Source organism: Cavia porcellus, unplaced genomic scaffold, assembly GCF_034190915.1.
Source record: "Cavia porcellus strain 051 isolate PalLab524CR breed Dunkin Hartley unplaced genomic scaffold, mCavPor4.1 scaffold_16, whole genome shotgun sequence".
NCBI lineage: Eukaryota > Metazoa > Chordata > Mammalia > Rodentia > Caviidae > Cavia > Cavia porcellus.
Window position 1 is genome coordinate 48,854,016 of NW_026947499.1, and position 19,809 is coordinate 48,873,824.

The following is a 19,809-nucleotide window of genomic DNA, read 5'->3' on the forward strand; positions in this document are numbered from 1 at the left end:
GTATGTATTACTTGACTATGTTAGCAAGTTTTACATTGTATCCTCTTATAAAGCACTTGGAAATTCCCTTTTTTTGTTATGACTTCCAAAGGTACTTTAACATATATTCTAATATTAAGAATTCCTAAGGGGAGAGATCACTTGTTTATGACAGGGTCTTGCTATTTATGTAGTTCAGACTGGCCCGGAACTCGCTGTGTAGCTCAGGCTGATCTCAAACTTGCAGCATCTCTCTTGCCTCAGGCTCCCGAGTGCGGGATTATAGGCATGCACCACCATACCTGCTGAGATTTTTTTAAAAAACAATTGTGTCTTGCATTAGACCTTCAGTGTTTTACAGTCATAAGTGAATTTTTAAATTTTTTAAATGTTTTTTCATAAGTGAGTATTGACAAAGATCTTCCTTCTAAAGTTGAGTGTTTCTTCTTGCAGCTTGGTTTGCCCTTTCCATGTTTATGTCGCGTCCCCTGTAACACTATGTTTGGGTCCCAGCATCAGATGGTGAGTTACCCTTTTGGTTTATAAAGTAGGATGAAATTGTATTTTGAAACTATGTCTTCTTTTCAACAGACATTCTATTGGCTGGCCTCTACATAATTACTAGCTTTTATTCGCTACCTCTGTCTTTCTGTTGGTTCAGTGTTTGAATGTCCATAAGGCTGACCAATGCATAGGTCAGAAATACCTGACTCTTAAGTACTCTTGTAATCATATGTCACCTGCTTCTTTTCTTTTTTCTTTCTAGGTTGGGGGCTGAATATTGAATCCAGAGCATCATGCATGCTAAACACAATACCCAGCCCTATCACACATGGTAGCCAATTAAACACCAGAAATTTCTTCTAACACTAATACTTTTAAGTAGTAATTGCAATAGTCCTGAACTCACTGTCTTTATGAATACAGTATTTATGAATCTGTTTATGAATGCACATTTTGAAATTGAGGTTCTTCATAATCTTGTGGTTGAGCTGTTTTTATTTTTAGACATGCAAGTAATAAACTTCTACATATTAAAGCTAAAGGAAAAGGAATAGTTTCTAGGTATCTTTTTTTCAAGGTAGTTTCCTTTTTAATTTAGGTATAAGTATGTCAGTATCAGTGCAGGTTTTGGGGTGGTTTTTTTTTTTTTAAAGGAGACTGAACATTTTCATGAAATGTTTAAAACTAGAGATATACTGGTCCTACTGGTCCTTCTGGTCCTGCATATGCACACTTTTTGTGGGGGTTTTTTGTTTGTTTTGAGGTTTTTTTTTTTTTTTTCCTGTTTCTGCTTTCGTTTTTGTTTTTGTTTTTGAAACAGTCTCGATGTGTGGTTTAAATTGACCTTAAACTCATTCTGTAGCTGAGGCTGGGCTCAAGCTCATGGTAATCCTCCTGCCTCAGTTTCTCAAGTGTTGGGATTATAGGATTGTACTGTGCCCAGGAATACACTTTTAGCTTTTATATCATTAACTAATTTTTCTCGTTAGTCTTAAAGGAAAATTTTGAATTTCATATCTAGTTTTAGGGGAAACAAATGGTCAAGAATAAAAATTGACTTAAGTGATTCATTTTGAGAATTGAGTTTTTTTGAAAATTATTTCTCATTGTATAACTTTTAGCTGGTTACTGCATGTTTTTTGTGGGATTTTATTTTTATTTATTTTTGTTTTATTTTGTTTTGCCCCAGGATGTTGCATTCCTGGAGAAACTGATTAAAGATGACATAGAACGAGGAAGACTGCCCTTACTGCTTGTTGCAAATGCTGGTAGGTATCATAAACCTGAATCTTTGATTTTGGATATATAAGGGGAATACCTAGTCTAAAAGACCAAGTCTGAAGAGAAGCTTGTGTACTTTGTTTAAGATAGACTATATCCATGGAGTTTAGAACTAAAATAGAAGTTAGGTATTTAGATTTTTCAGTTGTCAATTCATTTTAGGAGTTATTTTATGTATGTACTTTTTCAATTAGGTTGTAAATGCTTCTCTTATGTACTTTCTTTTTCTTTCTAAATTGAATTTTCATGTCATCGTCCCACCCCCATGCTGAGGTCTGAACCCAGATCCTAGCTAGTACATGCTTAGCAAGTGCTGTACCATTGAGCTATGCCTCCAGCCCCAAAATATTACTCTTAAATAGGTATCGACATTCTGCTTGAAGTCCTAGGGGATGTAACAAGGCAAGAAAAATAATTAGATTTTTTTTGGTACTGGGATCAAACTCATGACCTTGTACTTGCCAGACAGGTGCTTATGCCACTGAGCTAAATCTCCAGCCCAAGATTATATTTAGATTTTTAAAAGTAAAACTGTCTGCTGGGGATTTAGCTCAATGGCATAAGCACCTGCCGTGCAAGTAAGCAAGTAAGCGGTCTCAAGTTTGATTCCCGGTACCGATAAAAAAAAAAAAATGTAAAACTGTCTTGATTTTTTTTTTTAATTTTTTTTTTTTTTGAGACAAGGTCTCACTCTGTAGTGTAGGCTGGCCTTGAACTCATGGTAGTCCTCCTATCTCAGTCTGCCGTGCTGGGATTACAGATGTATACCACCACACTATGCTTTATTGATGATTGTATAGGTAGAGACTTTGGAAACTAAAGAAAAAACTGCTGAAACTAATTAGTAAACCTAGCAGGGCTGCTGGAGTTTTGCCTACAGTAGTGCACAATGGGAAATAAAATTTTAAAAAAATTTTTTTTTGGTCTTTTTGAGACAGAGTCTCACTGTGCAGTTCAGGCTGGCTTTGAGTTCACTTTGTAGCCCAGGCTGGTCTCAAACTTGCAACAATCCTCTTGCCTTAGCTTCATGAGTGCTAGGATTATAGATATGTGCCACCACACCTGGCAAAATGTCATTTGTTTATTTATTTTGGTACCAGAGATCAAACTCACAACTTTGAGTTTGCCAAGCACGCACTTACACTGCTGAGTTAAACCCCCAGCCCCAAAATGTCATTTATAATAGCATAAAAACCATGAAAAATTTATGGACAAAGTTAACAAAATGCATGTAGAATTTATACACTGAAAAGTATAGAATTTTGCTGAAAGAAATTCAAAAAGACTGGACTGATATACCATGTGTTGTTAAATCAGTATTGTTAAATCAGTTCCCCCAAACCAAGCCACAGATTCAACTGAATTCCTATTTCAGGAAGCTGTGGTTTCTTTTCTTGTTTTTTGTTTTTGTTTTTATTTTTTTGTACTGACGTTAAACTCAGGGCCTTGTGCGTACCAGGCAAGTGCTGTGCCTCTGAGCTACACCCCCAGCCTGCTCTAGTTTCTTATAGACATTGATAACTTGATTCTAAGCCAGTTATGGAAATGCAGAGGCACTGAGAGAAACCAAAGTGTAATATTGAAAAAGAACAGATTTGAAAGACTTACCCTATCTGATTTCAAGATATCTATAAAGCTACAGAACGGGACAGAGAGTATCTCCAGTGGTACAGCACACGTTCAGCATGTGTAAGTCCATGAGTTCAGGTTCCAGCATACACCCACACACATACACACAAAACTCCAAATAATCACAACTGCATGAGAGTAAAGGAAGAGACTATAAAAGTTCAGAAATTCTTACGTGATATGTCTCACTTTTTTTTATGGTGGTACTGAGGGCCTTTACACAACTACATTCTCAGTACAGTTTCAGACAGAGTCTCACTAGGTTGCCTAGGCTAGGCTCAGACTTGCAGTCTTCCTGATACAGCCTCCTAGACTGCTGGGATTACAGGGATGTACCCCTATCTCAGTTGGTCATTTGATTTTAACAGTATCAGCATAATTGAAGGGAAGAACAATAGTCTGGTAGTCTTTTCCACCAGTAGTCTTTGGAGTAAGTAGAATATTCATATAGAAAAAAACCAAACCTTCACCCATATCTGTGTATCTATCCATATATGTTTGTATGTATGTAAGTAACTATGGATGGCTAATAGACCTAAATATAAGAGGTAGGGTAACAAAACTTATAGAAGAAAATAAAAGATCTTTGTCATCTTGGGTATTAGGGAAAAATTTCTCAAGACACAAACATTTTTGATAAATTAGACTATCAGATTAAAAGTTCAACTGAGGATATAGCTCAGTGGTAGAGCATGTGCTTAGTATGTGCAAGCCTCTAGATTCAATTACCAGCACAAAAAAAAAAATCTTACTACTTAAAAGAAACCGTATTGAGAAAACAAAAAGCAAGCTTCAGACTGGAAGAAATGTTTGCAAAACATTTTTCTGAAAATGTTTCAAAATCTGTAAAGAATTCTTACAAATCAATGACAGCTAATACAGTTACTAAAATGAGGATTTGAACAGACACCTCACCAAAGAAAATGAAAGTGTATAAGCACTTGAAAAGATGCTTAATATCACTAGTAATTGGAAAAGTGCAGTGTAAAACCAGTGAGAGCTGGGAATGATGCTCAGTGACAGTGTTTACCACTACATGCAGAACACTTTGTGTTTGATCCCCAGCACCACTCATACCCACACACAATGGCGTAGCTGTCAGAAAGCAGAAAATAATTGCAGTGCCAAATGCTAGTGAGTATGCAGAGCAACCAGAACTTTAATAGTAGATACTTGGTGGGGATGCAGAATTTTGCAGTCTTTCTGGGAAAGTCTGCCAGTTCCTCAAAAGATTAAATATAAAATTACTGTATAAAATATCATTTCCACTTCTAGGTATTTATCAAAGAGAAATGAAAACACATCACCATACAAAGACTTGTGAGAAAGTATTCATGAGTAAGACAATACAGATGTCCTTCATCTGTGAATGGATAAACCAACTGGGATGTGGGTCCATATAATGCAATACTAAGCAATAAACAGAACTGTGGGTACCTCCTACCCCCTGCACTCTGGGAGATTGACACAGGAGGAGTTCAAGCCTAGTCTGGGCAGTATAGTGACACACTGTCTCAGACAGACAATAAAAAGTGAAAAACTTCTGACCTACATATCAACAAAGAGGAATTTCAAAAGCATGCTAAGTATAAAAAGCCAGACATAGAGAGTTACATAATGTATAATTCCATTGGTAAATTCTAGCTGAGCACAGTGGCATATATCTGCAATCCTAGTGTTCTGGAGACTTAGGCATAGTTGCTGCGAGTTCAAAGCCAGCCTAAACTATGTAGCAAGACCTTTTCGCAACAAAACGAAAGAAAAATTCTACAACAGATAAAACTATACTAACAGAGATCAGGATTGTCTGAGGCCAGTGAGGAGTTAGGAAGAGGAGTAACTACAGTGGGGATAAAGGAGTGTTTGAGATGATAGGAATAGTCTGAATCTTGATTATATTAGTGGTTATATGTTATATGTCTTCAAAAACTAACTGAACTATACAGTTCAAGAGTAGGATTATTGCCTTAACAAAATACTTAAATGTCCATCTGATGACCAGCAAGAAAACCACCATTTCCTGCCTGACTTAACTATTGGGTGTTTAAAAGGAAACAGATCAACCCGTATTCAGTCACTTGACAGACCAAAGAGGCTGCATCTGGCATGTGATCGAATGACTGCTCAGTGGCCACATTGCTGTGACCAGAGTATGCATCTTGGATTAGTCAGCAGACACTGCCAAAAAATATGAAAAAGAACTGAATGTGGTCCAGTCACTAAACACAGCTCTGTGCCTTGATATGGAGGGTAGGATCATGTGGCACTGTCCCTGTGCTGGCATTTGATCTTGTTTCAACTAACTTAAATGTAATATGACTGTTTTTTAATTTTGAGAGAGATTTCTGTGTGAAGGGGAAAGTTTTGAGCCCTTTTCCTGGCACAGACTATGTGGAAGAACCATTCTTAGTTGGGTTGTGGATGCCCTCAGGGAGGGTGTAACGTCTTAATAGGTGGGGATTCTGCTAACTGGAACATTAGGATAGTTTGGAAAATGCATGACTCCAAGTTTTGTTTAAGCTGTCATCAAAGAGGTTCTTGCCTAACAAAACCTATAATGTAATCAAATTATCAAAGGAGTCAATTGAAGTGCTTTAGTATGTTTAAACAGGCTGCAGAATGGAAAAAAAAACAAATCATCTGTGTATTTTTTTTTTTTTTTTATAAAGGACATACTCAAAATAACCCATATTATGACCAAAGAAAAGGGAAGAAAAAAGAAATGGAAAAAGTGCAGGCTAATGATGGCAAACCTTTTAGGGCTTTCAGTGATAACAGACAGCCCACTATATCATATGTGCCATAGCTTCATCATCTATGGTCTAGACAAATGCTACTAACAAAAATACTATAGTAGTATTAGTATGTAAAATAAGCTTCGTTTGATAAAAGACAATCTGCTGAAAGAGTAGGAATGTTTATAGGATATATCTTTGAAATACATATAGGAGAGCTAAAGAAAAAAAAATAGAATACCTATGTAATTCAGCAGATCCACAGGCTTGGTGAGAGGCTTCACTATATATCTCTCTCTTGAATTAACTGGAAGCATATATAGACATCATTATATAGGGCCAGTGATATAGCTCAGCAGCATAAGCATCTACCTTGCCAAGCGCAAGGTCCTGAGTTCAGTTCCCAGTACCACACACACACACAAAATCATTATATAAAAGATTCCAGTAATATTATTAGAGATAATAATATAATCCAGTAATATAATCGAGAATGCATATGTTCAAAGCTTACATAAATCAATTTGTAAAAGAAATTTCCAGTCCACAGACTTTCAGAACAGGGCAGGGTATATAATAAGTTACAGAAAATACTTATTCCTTTTAATATTCTTGCCTGCTTGTTTTATGGTAGGAACTGCAGCAGTCGGGCATACAGACAAGATTGGACGATTGAAAGAGCTCTGTGAACAGTATGGCATATGGCTTCATGTGGAGGGGTAGGTAGATGGGATTGGTTCGCTCTGTGCTGGCTCTCTGTAGTCCTTATGAGTGTGTGTCCAGGCTGGGTGTGGTGGTGCACATCTATAATCACAGCTAGGGAGGCTGAGGCAGGAAGATCAATGCAAGTTTGGGCCAGCCTGGGCTACACAGTGAGACCCTGTCTCAAAAAGTAAATAAATAAATAAAATAAAAGAGTGATGTCTGGAAAGCAGAAGTTATGAAAGACACGAAGTAGGGGCTGGAGATTTAGCTCAGTGGCATAAGCACCTGCCTTGCAAGCAGGCAGTCATGAGTTCGATCCCCGGTACCAATAAAAAAGAAAAAGACAAAAAAAAAAAAAAAAAAAGACACAAAGTAGTGAGCATCATTCTAAATAAATGAAGTGTTTCCCAGAGTTTGTGTAATCCACATCTGTTGCTGTAAGAAAAGATAATCATATAGCTAAAAGACATTTGCACATCACTTTGCAGTAGCACAGTCATGGTTTTTGCTTTATTTGAAAAGCACAGACTAGTAATTAACATTAAGTAGCATTAAGTTCTTAGAGTGATGTTTTTTCTTCCAGAGTGAATCTGGCAACATTGGCTCTAGGTTATGTCTCTTCATCAGTTCTGGTATGTTACTGATTTACTAAATATTGGTATTCCTAAGAGGGAACTTAAAATCACTCAGCTCTTGATGGTTTTTCAGTTACTAAGAGTGGAGGAGGAAGTTGGGTTTGTATCCTGATAATCTGATGAAAGCTGTTCTCTTTTTGATAGGCTGCAACTAAATGTGACAGCATGACATTGACTCCTGGTCCATGGCTGGGTTTGCCCGCTGTTCCTACGGTGACACTGTACAAACATGATGATCCCGCCTTGGTGAGCCTACACCCTGTGGGGAGAAGGAGGGAGCAGCAAATAGTCATTATTAACTCTATAGGGACAAAATAGAGAAAAATTAAGAAAAAGGTGAATTTTCCCCCTTAATTCCACTTCATTCATATATATACACCTGTGTGTGTATGTATATGAAGTAAATCCATTCCATATGTATTTATTTATTCACCTCATTCTTCTATATGTATATGAAAGATTTTGGTAGCATTTTATACCTGTATAATATTCTGTCACATAAGTATCATCATTTAATCATGGCCATTTTTGAACTTTTAGAACGTTTTCAAATGTTTATTATTGAAATAGTGAGACAAAAAAAAATGAAATAATAAAACAGTGAACTTATTTCTTAGTTTTACATTTTTCCTCAGGTAAGTTCCCAGAAATAGAATTATAGACTCGGGAATATTTTAAGGCTTCTGGTATAGTAGATAGATTAATGATAGGCACGTGCAAGTAAGAGTTAAGTGATTTATTGCTAAAACAGTTGTTAACTTGCTCAGTTGATAATGACCAGGTATTTGAGAAGGCTCAGAGCAGCCTTGCAAGGGGGTGGCTGTGGAAGGGGCTTAGTTTTACTTCTGGGCTGTAACTGTATTCGCACCCTGGTTTTGCCACTCCAGCTCTCTGAGCTAAGCTGCCTAGCATATTTACCTTATGGAGTTGTTCGATGATCAAATGGATAATCAAGCCAAGTGTCAAATACAAAGTATAGATAAATGGTAGCTAGTTAGTTCCTGGGATTGCAGTGGCTTTGACTAATGCATTGATATTGGCTTTTTTAGACATTAGTTGCTGGTCTTACATCAAATAAACCAGCAGACAAACTCCGTGCCCTGCCTCTGTGGTTGTCTTTACAATACTTGGGACTCGATGGGATTGTGGAGAAGATAAAGCATGCCTGTCAACTTGTGAGTAGACACCTAAAGTTTAAATGAGTCACGAAGACTCTCAACAAAAGCACTGACAGAAAATCTTTCGTTTCTATCCAGTGCATTGTCATCTGGGTTTACTGTATCATAAGCAGGCAGACTGCCTTATGGGTATGTTTCTTGTTGAAAGTAAGTTCTGGGAGAGACTGCTGGCATTGACCCAGCAATCAGCCCAGATGAGTACAAGATCTGGAGTGCTAAGGTGACTTCAAGAGAAGGAAGAAGACTGGAAAAAAGGAGGATAAATGCTTCTGTAGCCTGACTGATCCTCCAGGATAAGGGAATAAGGAGGTTAGAGATGGGAAACAGAAGCATAGTTACTCCTATTGCACTGGATTGGCTTCTCAAATTGCAGAGTTCTAGGGACGGTTCTGATTATCTTTGTATTCGAGGAGTTCTAATTGTGGAAAATATGTAATTAAGCTATTGTTAGTATCTTAATCCGTTTGGATGCCATAACATAATTCCTTGGACTGAGTAATTTCCAGACAACAGAAATTTATTGCTTATGGTTGTAAAGCTGATCAAAATGCCAGCAGATTCAGTATCTGGTAAGGGGCTGCTCCTCATAGATGGTGATGGTTATGTGTCTCACTTGGCAAAGGGGAGAGCAGACTCACTAATCCCATTCAGGAAGATGCCACCCTCCAAAGACCCCACTCCTTCTAGACTGTTGATTGATAATTCAATTTCAGGAATTTGGAGCAGACACAAACATTTCTGACCATAAATTTACAAAACAAAAAGTAATATTTATGTAGTAAGAGCTGAACTCTATTAAATTCAGAAGCATGATGTCATCTCCTGACATTTCATTTATCACCTGTATTAGGAATAAAAATGCAGTAAGGATAGTTTATATGAGGACTTAATGAGTTAATGTGTGTAAAGCTTGAAGAGCGGTCCTTCATATAGGAAGTTATACAGAGAGGTTTAAGTCTTTGTTTTAAATACATTTGTGTTCTGAGGGTGTAGCTCACTGGGAGAACACAGGTTTAACATACATAAGTCTCTGGGTTTGTACCCTAGTCCCACAATCAGTTTTCTTGGGGACTGGCACTTCTTTGGGTGTCATTTTTATATTTTAGAAAATTAATATTTTCATATTTCACTAGCATAGTTTTTTGCTTCATAGGTTAGTCCCTTTTTATATTAATAATTTTAAGATGAGAGCACCATATTTTTAAAAACATATCCTTATATGCCATTAGGTCATATCTCAGTTCAGTTGTTAGGAAAGAGAAGCCTTTATTGCCATAGTAACTTAGCTAATTTAGAGAAAGTCTGGACATCAAGGGAGAGTTCTTTAATTCACCAGAGCCTGTGACGTGCATGCAAATAAACAATGACATTAATTACCAAACTCTTGAGGTCATCACAGCTCTGGCATCTTCCTATAAACAAAACCTGTAGCTGATTTTAATACTCTTTTGTTTTGTTTTGTTTTGTTTTTTTGTTAGACATCACTAAAGATTTTTTTTTGTTTGTTAGACATCACTAAGGAGATTTTAATACTCAGTAAGACTTGAAGGACACTATATTGCTGGCTCCCCATGCTAAGTGCATGTGTTAAGCTACATCGAACTTCAGCAGGTGTGGTCTTGCTATCATCAAGCAGGGAATGTATGAAGTGTTATGCCTTACACTCCATACATTCCCTGATGGCAGAAAGTTGTCATCTTTTCCATTTCCCTTTCTTTGTCATTGTTATCACCATCTTCTTTGTGGATAGCAGTTATTTAGCTTTTATTTAGTACCAAGTACCGTGAAGCACTTTGCATGCTTTGTTTCAGTGGATCCCCTAGAATGTAAGATCCACTGATGCAACATGTTAAAAATGAGATTTTGGGGCTGGGGATTTAGCTCAGCGGCATATGCACCTGCCTTGTAAGTATGTGGTCGTGAGTTCGATCCCCGGTACCGATAAACAAGAAAAAGACAAAAACAAAAAAAGCAAAAATGAGATTTTGTGAACTTTCCAGCCTCCAGTGGTTAATGCATATCTGTTGAATCAATGTACCCTTACACGAGTTAGTTACTATCCTCATATCGATGACAAGGAAATGGGAATTGAGGCATACAGTGGGGTGAAGATCACTAGCGTTTACCTAATGCACACGGTGTTCTACACACAGTTTCTGAGCACTAAAATATTGTCAGCTCATTTAATTTTCTCCACAACCCAGTAAGATGGATACTATCTTCCCCTTTTTATAGTTAAGGGAACTTTCTTTTGCAGACATTAATTGGCAGAGCTCTTAACCTGCTCTTAGGCCAGCTGTATTCTCATGTTTCACTAGTCTTGTCCCCTAATATTCAGAATTATATACATTGCTAACATTTCTACTTTGTGGTTTTTAATTAAACGGCTTACATCACTAATAGGATAGATTCATAAGTCTCATTAGAAACAGCTTTTTTGTTTTTGTTTTGTGGTTTTTGAGACAGAGTGTCCTTATGTAACCCAGGCTAGCCTCCAACTTGAATTGATCCTCCCACCTCAGCCTTCCAAGTGTTGGGACAGACTACAGGTGTATGCCACCACATCTGGCCAGAAACAGTTTCTTGAATCATTGTATATAACTTAACTGAAAGATTGAAGGATATTTGGAGATCTTGAATTGCAAAAGTTGGCAGCCACACATAGAACTATCATCAAGTTGCAGATGCTTGAGGTCCTTGTTTGCAGACTTTGGGTCCCCTGAAGAAAACTGTGGATATATGCACTGACCTAATGACAGTCTAAAGCTGTTTTTGTCATTTGCAGAGTCAGCGGTTGCAGGAAAGTTTGAAGAAAGTGAACCACATCAAAATTTTGGTATGGCATGTAATATCCTGTTTTGAAATACTTTTTTTAAACTTCAACAAAATGCTTTTCTCCAAATGTGATGCGTTCCAGTTGAACTGTGACAGCTCCACTTCTTTTAAAAAAATGTGGCCTATACAAGGGCATTGTGCATTTGTTTATAACTTAGCCCAAGATAAAGCAATTGTGCCTTGTAATGTTTAAATTCCTATAGTGCTTTTCATATGATTAATTTATCCTGTTAAAATTTAGAACTGCACAAACATAAATATGATTGACTTCACCTGCCCAAGGACTTTAGAACACCCATTTTCTGAAAGGAAAAATTGTTTTGTCTCAGAATGCTTTGGGCTACTTTTTCTGAAACCTTCTGACACTAGAGTTTGTATTTGCACAAAGCAGAATGAAGATGAGTAAAGCAAGTAGCCCTGCTGTTTTCTCCTCCTGATACCTTCTTAAAATGAACTCTCAGATTGCAACTTTGGGATAATAATTAGAAGAGAAGATAAGAATTTAGCAGCACTAACAAGAATGAGTATTGGTTCAGGTGGGAATGTTTCATTTCATTGTGTTTTAGAATTGCAGAAAATATATTGGTTAGACTGTGATTTAAATAGGCTGAATGTTTGACATTTGTACAGAGTACAGTCAACTTTAAAACTACACCGGGTATGGTTGCACACACCTGTAATCCCATCACTTGGGAAACTGAAGCAGGAGGATCACAGTGAATTCAAGGCCAAGCCAGTGCAACTTAGCAAGACTGTGTCTCAAAAAAATAAAAACCAAAATACAAAGGACTTACTATTTATGTGGGGTTCCAGTTAATACAGTTTCTGTTTTAGAACGTGGTTAGGCTTGATAATGGGGCGGCACCACTGTGCATGGACTATATAGTTACAGCTTGGAACCACCCAGCCTGAGTTCTCGCTGGAGAACCATGGAAAAATAGAGTAGCCATGAGGTGCGGAGGAGATGATTCCAAGTCAGGGGTGGCCCTGTGACTTTGAGTCATCTTCTCACCCTCCCGAGCCCATGAGTGAAGCAGTCAAATGGAGTATGTTGGTTGGACTCTCCTGATGGCAGAGAGACTCAGACTGAGCATGCTATTGGGAATCCCTTCCTTGCTGAACGCATCTGGGCTCTCCTGTCCCTTTTCCTTCAAGTGGGGGCATCTGATGGAGCCAGGCAATCATCAGTTCTTTTGAAGCATTTTGTAAGGCCACACACAGCCTGTGTGGTTACTTTAATGGATACAGTGATTGGCAGATCGTGCAAAGCACTGTGGTTGGTCACTCATCGTCGTCGCGGTTATTGCTGCTGCTTTGTAAAATGTTTGCCAGGTACCACACGTGATATTAAGGACTTCACCTGTGCTGCTTCTGTTCTCACAGCAGGGTGCTGTGCCCGTGCTCTTCCCTGCCTGGCCCCAGTCTCTCTCACTGCGGCTGCTTAGCTTTCAAACACAGACAGGCTTTTCCTGACCTCACACAATACCTTCCCACTGCTACCCATCATTTTGTGCCCTGGAGGCTTTCTTCCTTATTGCTCTCTGGGATCATGTGTGCATTCATTGTCTTTTTTTTCCTGTAGAAGCTTTACGAAGGAGATCCTGGTCAGAAAACCAAGGTTCAGCCAGTCCGTGCTCTGCTCCTCCTGCCGCTCTTTTCTGTTTCTCTTTCCATTTTGTATATCCGCCTTTGTTGTGAGCCCAAGGACTTTTTTTTTTTTTTTTTTTCAAGAAAGCGGGCGTGTGGTTGAGACAAGTTCTCACTGTGTATTTTAGGTGGATGTTGAACTCCCTTGTGTGACCCAGGGTGGCCTCCACCTCATGATGATCCTCCTACCTCAGCTTAGCAGTGCTGGGACTGCAGGGATGTATCAGTAGTTTAAAAGGTTTTGGTTATTGGTTAGATTTAATTCAATATTTGATGTTTAGAATTGATAACTTCGGGGCTGGGGATTTAGCTCAGCGGCATAAGACCTGCCTTGCAAGCAAGCGGTCGTGAGTTCGATCCCCGGTACCGATAAAAATGAAAAAGACAAAAAAAAAAAAAAAAAAAGAATTGATAACTTCAGTATTCAATCTACCATGTTGCTAGAACTAGAATTTTTTATGGATAACCTTATTCAATCTTTTGTATGCACACTAACATTTAGATGAGAATTCAAAGAAAGAAAGCTGAGAATGGTGGTATACTGTAATCTGAGTACTCTGGGAGGCTGAGGCAGGAGGATCACATATTCCAACCCAGCCTGGGCGCAAGACCCTGTTTAAAGATAAAAGGGCTGAGGTACAGCTCAACAAAGAAGGCTGTATATTTAATCCCCAGTACAGCAGAAGAGAGGGAGGGAAAAAGGAAGGGAAGAAGTCATTCTGCTTTACCGTAAGTAAAGATGAAGAATGGTTGGATTATTTTGTCACCATTTTTTGTTCCTACTTCCTTATTGGGCTTATTCTAATTTATTTAAATACTAAGCCCCTGATTATTTTTTTCCAACATAGTCTTGCTATATAGGTCAGGCTGGCCTTGAACTCTCAGTAATCCTCCTGCCTCAGCCTCCTGAGTGCTGCGATTACAGGTATGCACCATCAGGCTCTGTAAATAGTAATACTTTTAAAGAACTAAGAGCAAGCTAGGCATGATGTTGCATGCCAATAGTCCCAGAACACAAGAGGCCAAGACAGGAGGATCTCCTTGAGTTCAAGGTCAGCCTGGGCTACATAGTGAGCTCAGGACCAGCCTAAACTAGTGAGACCCTATCTCAAATAAATGAGTGAATGAATAGTAATGTGAAAGTTACAGGAGATAACAGATACAAAAATCATTTTAGCGCAGGAACAGTGTCAGTGAGTAATTGGAAGATTTGAATATAAAGCTTTCTTGATCAGAATTGCATCCAATAGTCCTTTGACAAACTTGTAGAAAAGTTCTTGGCCTGTTTACTCCCTGTCTAAAGTAACATTTCCTATTGTGGTTTAACTTGTGAGTCATCACACTCAAACTAGGAACATAGGTTTTAGGACTAGAGATAGAACTGCAATTATTGCAAGCTTGGAGAGCTGTCAGCCTAGGCCCTCACCCCCAGAGAAACACCATACTGCCTGCCAGGGACCTCGCTGCTCACTATGTGCCCTAACCTAGTGCTAAAGCTGACAGCTGAGCAGGTGTCCAGCGAAGGGCAGGAGCTAGTGCTGTGTTCTGCAGCGCAGTGAGCAGTTTCACCTGTTAGGAGATTCACTGCTGAGGTGCAGTGCCTGTCTCAGGTAAGTATGTATGGTTAGCAGATACATAGATACAGGTCCACTGTGGGTGTGTACATTGTATCCTGTTGTGAAAATTTTACAAGGTGAGAAGGAGAAAGTACTTGTTCTATTTCTGAGTATAAGAATTGTAGTAAATCTTGAATGATTTCTAGGATTTTTTGAAGGTACTGGCACCCTCAACACTTGATTGTAGTTCCATTTTTTCTTTTCTTTTTTTTTTTTTTTTGAGACTCTTTTTTGAGACAGGGTCTCACCATGCAGTTCAGGCTGGCCTTGAGCTCACTTTGTAGCCTAGACTGGTCTTGAACTCATAGTAATCCTTCTGCCTCAGCCTCCCGAGGACATTAGAGGTGTGTGCCACCACACCTGACTTTTTACGTACCTTTTTTGAGCACTAAGGTTGTTTGTAAATATTAAAATTTCCCCTGCTTTAACTTCAGTTTAATTTTCATGTTAATCTCAGAACCACGGTACACTCTCAGGGTAAGTCATAGTTACTTTTAGAAGTTTTACCAAACATTTGCTTTTTGTTACTTTCACAGCTGAAATTAACCTTTGAGTTTTTATTTGTGTTTATATACAAAATAGACCACCTCCACCCTGTTTTCCCAGCTGATGCTGACTCCGTGGGTGGTTGGCATTTACTGTCACTTGGTAACACCAGACTTCTGTTTCTGCAGGTGGAGGATGAGCTCAGTTCACCAGTAGTAGTGTTCAGATTTTTCCAGGAATTACCAAACTCAGGTAGGTGATTTTAAAAAGGTTTATTTTTGTGTCTGTGTCTAAGGGCTTTGAATTTGGTATCACTGCATGTTAGATACTCCAAAATCTATTGCTTTAGTTTACAGTGCCTACACCAATGGTTCCCAGATATCAGTCTCAGGATCAGTACTAGAATGGCTGAATCACTTGAAAATAGATTCTTGGGGCTGGGGATTTAGCTCAGCGGCACATGCGCCTGCTTGGCAAGTATGAGGTCCCAAGTGTGAGGTCGTGAGTTTGATGCCTGGTACTAAAAAACAAAAAACAAAACACTTCTCTCACTCCTAGGTTGCCATTAAGTTCTGGCTTTCTCTTTGTCCTGTCTAAAGGATTCCATCTTGTTATGTCATGGCATGTGATCATCTTTCACTGCACTAGCAGTGATCAACATATGGTTATTTTCTGTCTCCAGTTAGACTGTAAGCTCCGAGGTGACAGAATCATTGCCTGCTTTATATATCGCAGATGTCTACAGTCCTAAGGATGAGCAGGCATCCAGACTATTTGATGGGTCAAGGATAAGTTTTGGGAAGCCCAGTTTGGATGTTTGGGCCCGTGGTTGCCTTTGCACAATGCTTGGTAGACTAGGTGTTGAATAGTCCAAAGGCCTTAGAAGCAACCTTTTCCAAAAGTGTAGTTAAGAATTCTGTTTCTGGAAATGTATTCAGGTGTTATATAGTTTGTGAAGAAAAAAAAATGTGTTAGAATTATTTGATTTTAGAAATACAGGAGGTGAATAATGGAATCTAAGTGAAATGGAGTTGGACTGCAATGTTTAAATTGACCATGTTTTTGGGAGTGAATCCCTTCTGTTTTGGTTTCAGATCCGGTGTTAAAAGGGGTCCCAGCACCCCACATGGCGCCCTCCACCCTTGGCCGGGAGAGACATTCCTGTGATGCTCTGAATCGCTGGGTAAGGTGGCAGTTGTCTGCCTTTTTCTTTACATCTCAGAGCACCACGGCTGGGATAACAGAAGGTGCTGGATGTGTTCTGAGATTCTCTTCTCAGGTCACTTCCTGGCCACCCCTGGCAATCATTCTTGGCATCTTTCTCTTAGTTTCCACCTATACTGTTTCTTGGGTGCCGTGTACAGCTGTGAAACAGCCTGCAGAGTATGGCATCCATGCACCTGCTGTGGTGGTCTGGTGAGCGTCCAGCTGCCTCAGTGGGCACCAAGGCTAAGTCCCTTGAGCATCTTTGGCAGTAGGGCAGTGTGGGCTGGAGGAATTGTGCTTTAGTGCTTTGTGGACACTGAAATAGTACCTCTAGGAGTCATTGGCATTGATAGTACCTCTAGGAATTTAGTCTTGAGTGTCGTGAGCAGCATAAGGATGCTCACTGCAACAGTATTGGTTCCTGGGGGTTCAGCAAATAAGTTATAGCACACCTGTGCAGCACAGTTCAAAACGGCCATTGTGAGCCATGCTGCTGAATGTGCTAGGCAGCCAGGAAATGAAAAAATGAAGCAGCACAAATGAAAAAATGCAAATTATTAAAGTGTGTAGCATGTCATGTTTTATGACAACTTTTCATTCACTACAGAGAAAACATGGGAGTGTACCAAATGTCAGCAGTGTTTGAGCAGTATGTTGTGGGTACTTTTTACATATTACATTTATCTGCATTTTGTAGATTTTTATACAGTGAATTGTGTAATACAATGAATTGTATTGGTAAAAAGGAAAATAAGCTATGTGTGGTGGTGCAAGCCTATAATCTCAGTGCTCTGGGAAGGCAATACAGGGGAATAGCAAGTTTGAACCTTCCAGGGCCACTTAGCAGCTTCGTGAGAGCCTACCTCAAAATGAAAGGGCTGGGGCCAGGTGCGGTGGCACACACCTGTAATCCCAGCCCTGAGGATGGCTGAGGTAGGAGGACTGCAACGTCTACTCTTTCCAAGGCAGTTTAGCAAGACTCTGCCCATAAAAGGGTCTGGAGATGTAGTTCAGTGATAGAGCATCCCTAAAGGTAAAATCTGTTTTAAAAAGAAGTGGTGCAGGTGTGAGGTGCATGCCTATAAACTCACCATTCAGGAGGCTGATGCAGGAGGATCACTGAGAGTTCAAGAGTAGCCTGGGCTACCTAGTGAGTTTTTAAGGTCAACCTAGACTATACAGCGAGACCCTGAATTCCACCCCCCACCACCACCACCAAAAAAGAAGCCATAAATATTCAGAGACCAGTTGAGGATGAAAAGAAATGAGCTCCAGGAGCCCCCTGCTTCCCCTCAGTCTGTGTTGGATAGAGAGGGGAGGTGGGGAAGACACTGCGGCCTGGGTTGTGGGAACATGTGTGCGCTGTCCTTTTCTCTGCAGCTGGGAGAGCAGTTGAAACAGCTGGTGCCTGCAGGTGGCCTCACCGTCATGGATCTGGAGGTCGAGGGCATGTGTGTGCGGTTCAGCCCCTTGATGACGGCAGCAGGTAACTAGTCTCTGTTTCATTCTGGTAAGATGGGTTTTATGCCTGTTAAAGTCTAGGCTGTTGGGTTGTCTGTCTGACTGTCTGCCTTTATTTTTGCCATACTAGGAGTTGAACCAAGGACTTTGGCACTGAGATGCATCCTCAGCCCTTTTTTATTTTTTGAAGGAGAGTCTGGCTAAATCACTTAAGTTGGCCAGGCCAAGCTTGAACTTGTACTCCTCCTGCCTCAGTCTCCCAGAGTGCTGGGGTCACAAGTATGTGCTGCCACACCCCACGTAATTTTCTTTATGATATGCTGGGTACTTTGTTTTATAGTTCATGTTTGCAGTATATAATGATTACATTCACTGTAGCAAGTTGGTCCATATATATAACACATCTAAGTTCTTTTTTTCTCCCCTATGATTTTCTGTTTTGCTATAGTTTGGGGCATCAGGTTTTGGAGGGGCTATTTCTTTCTTTTTTCTTTTTTTAAGGTAGCAAAGTTTTACATTTATCAGAGATAGGAAAAGAGTGAGTGTGGGCCAACTGTAATAGGAAAGAGTACATTCTGCAGGTGAGGTTAATGGCCCCTGGATCTCCTCCTCCCCATGCTGACTTCAGATCTATACTGTCTCATCAAAACCTGTCTGATCTTGTGCCACAAGAACTGAAGGTAGCATTTGCTCATTGGTCCCAGCTGTAGCCCTTGGGAACTGTTTTTCTGCACTTGTGTCCTGGATCTCCATGACTGACAGGTCATGCCCACTTGTCCAGCTGCCTGGCCACACCCTTACTTCCTGCCTCATTTTCCCCAGACACACGCAGAGCCTCAACTTCGTGGGTCATTGAGAGTGTGGAGGTCTCTTCATGTAGCCATTTCCAGCTGAAAGGGGCTTCAGGTGCTACCTACTGGGGATTATGTGCTGTCCAGCCACCTTGGGATGCTGTGGCTCACCACTGGGGGAGAAAGTAGTGACAAAGGAGTTAGCATCCATACAACAAGAAGGGCTGGGCTGTCCACTCAGTGAGAGAAGGCCTGGTGAATCTCTCAGGAGCATCAGGCTGTCGTCTGGATCGTTCCCTGCGGTCTTGAATGGATAAACTGTACTATAAGGTTGGGAATGCAGAGCCCAAACATGAGGAGCACGTCAGAATATTTCCTGATCTGTCTTAAAAGGTGGACTGTGACAGATCCAGCAACTTACTGATTTCCACACTACCTGTGGGGGAGAAAGCATGGCAAAGAGGAATATTAGAAAAACCACCAAGAGCTTAAGGCCTTAGCCACACTGTGGATCAAATTAAACAGGATTCCCAAAGGGGTGCGCCTTTAAAATGTGGATTTAGGGGTCAGCTGTTTCTTTCCTTTGGGTCTAAATTTAGACTGGCATTCCATTGTAATTTCTCAAAAATAGCAGACTTCTGAAGTCACTTGAATCCTTGTTTTTAGTGTTCTTCAGTTTTCTATTTCAAGGATTCTTGCTTCTAACTGCATCTTTGAATCAGTTTGGGGCCTTAAAAACCACCAGTGGTTGGGCTACCTATAGAGGTCTGATTTCCTAGGTCTTGGTTACCTTTATTGGTGTTGTGTATGTTTAAGGAGTACACCGTGTTTCAAAGATGAGAGGGAGGGGAAGGAGCACTGAGCTGCTGGGTCCTCTCAGGCATGGAACCCTCCAGGACTTCCCAGGTGTCCACCTGTTTGGAAACTGGGCATCAACATCTTAGAAGTTCCCTGGGAATTTTAATAGACCAGTGAAGGTCGAGAGCAACTGATTTAGACACTTCAGAAAGTATTGTAGCCAAAAGTGTGTGGATTTTACCACAGGAAGTCCCGGGTACTGTGCCCTCTGCCCCTATGGGACCTTGATTAAGATCTCTGATCTCTAGACCTGATCCCTACCA

General features: G+C 40.0%; 1 protein-coding gene across 2 annotated transcripts in view; it reads left to right on the top strand.

The window, feature by feature from the left end:
- Pdxdc1 (pyridoxal dependent decarboxylase domain containing 1) overlaps positions 1-19,809 on the top strand; it is a 52,582-nt gene that overhangs the window by 25,766 nt on the left and 7,007 nt on the right. For both annotated transcript variants that reach the window (XM_003478186.5, XM_063226631.1), the window contains 10 exons: positions 433-501; positions 1,673-1,751; positions 6,763-6,847; positions 7,417-7,465; positions 7,613-7,714; positions 8,518-8,643; positions 11,432-11,482; positions 15,419-15,482; positions 16,325-16,413; positions 17,817-17,922. In XM_003478186.5, the coding sequence (XP_003478234.2) occupies positions 433-501; positions 1,673-1,751; positions 6,763-6,847; positions 7,417-7,465; positions 7,613-7,714; positions 8,518-8,643; positions 11,432-11,482; positions 15,419-15,482; positions 16,325-16,413; positions 17,817-17,922 (820 nt within the window). The remainder of the gene's footprint in view (positions 1-432; positions 502-1,672; positions 1,752-6,762; positions 6,848-7,416; positions 7,466-7,612; positions 7,715-8,517; positions 8,644-11,431; positions 11,483-15,418; positions 15,483-16,324; positions 16,414-17,816; positions 17,923-19,809) is intronic.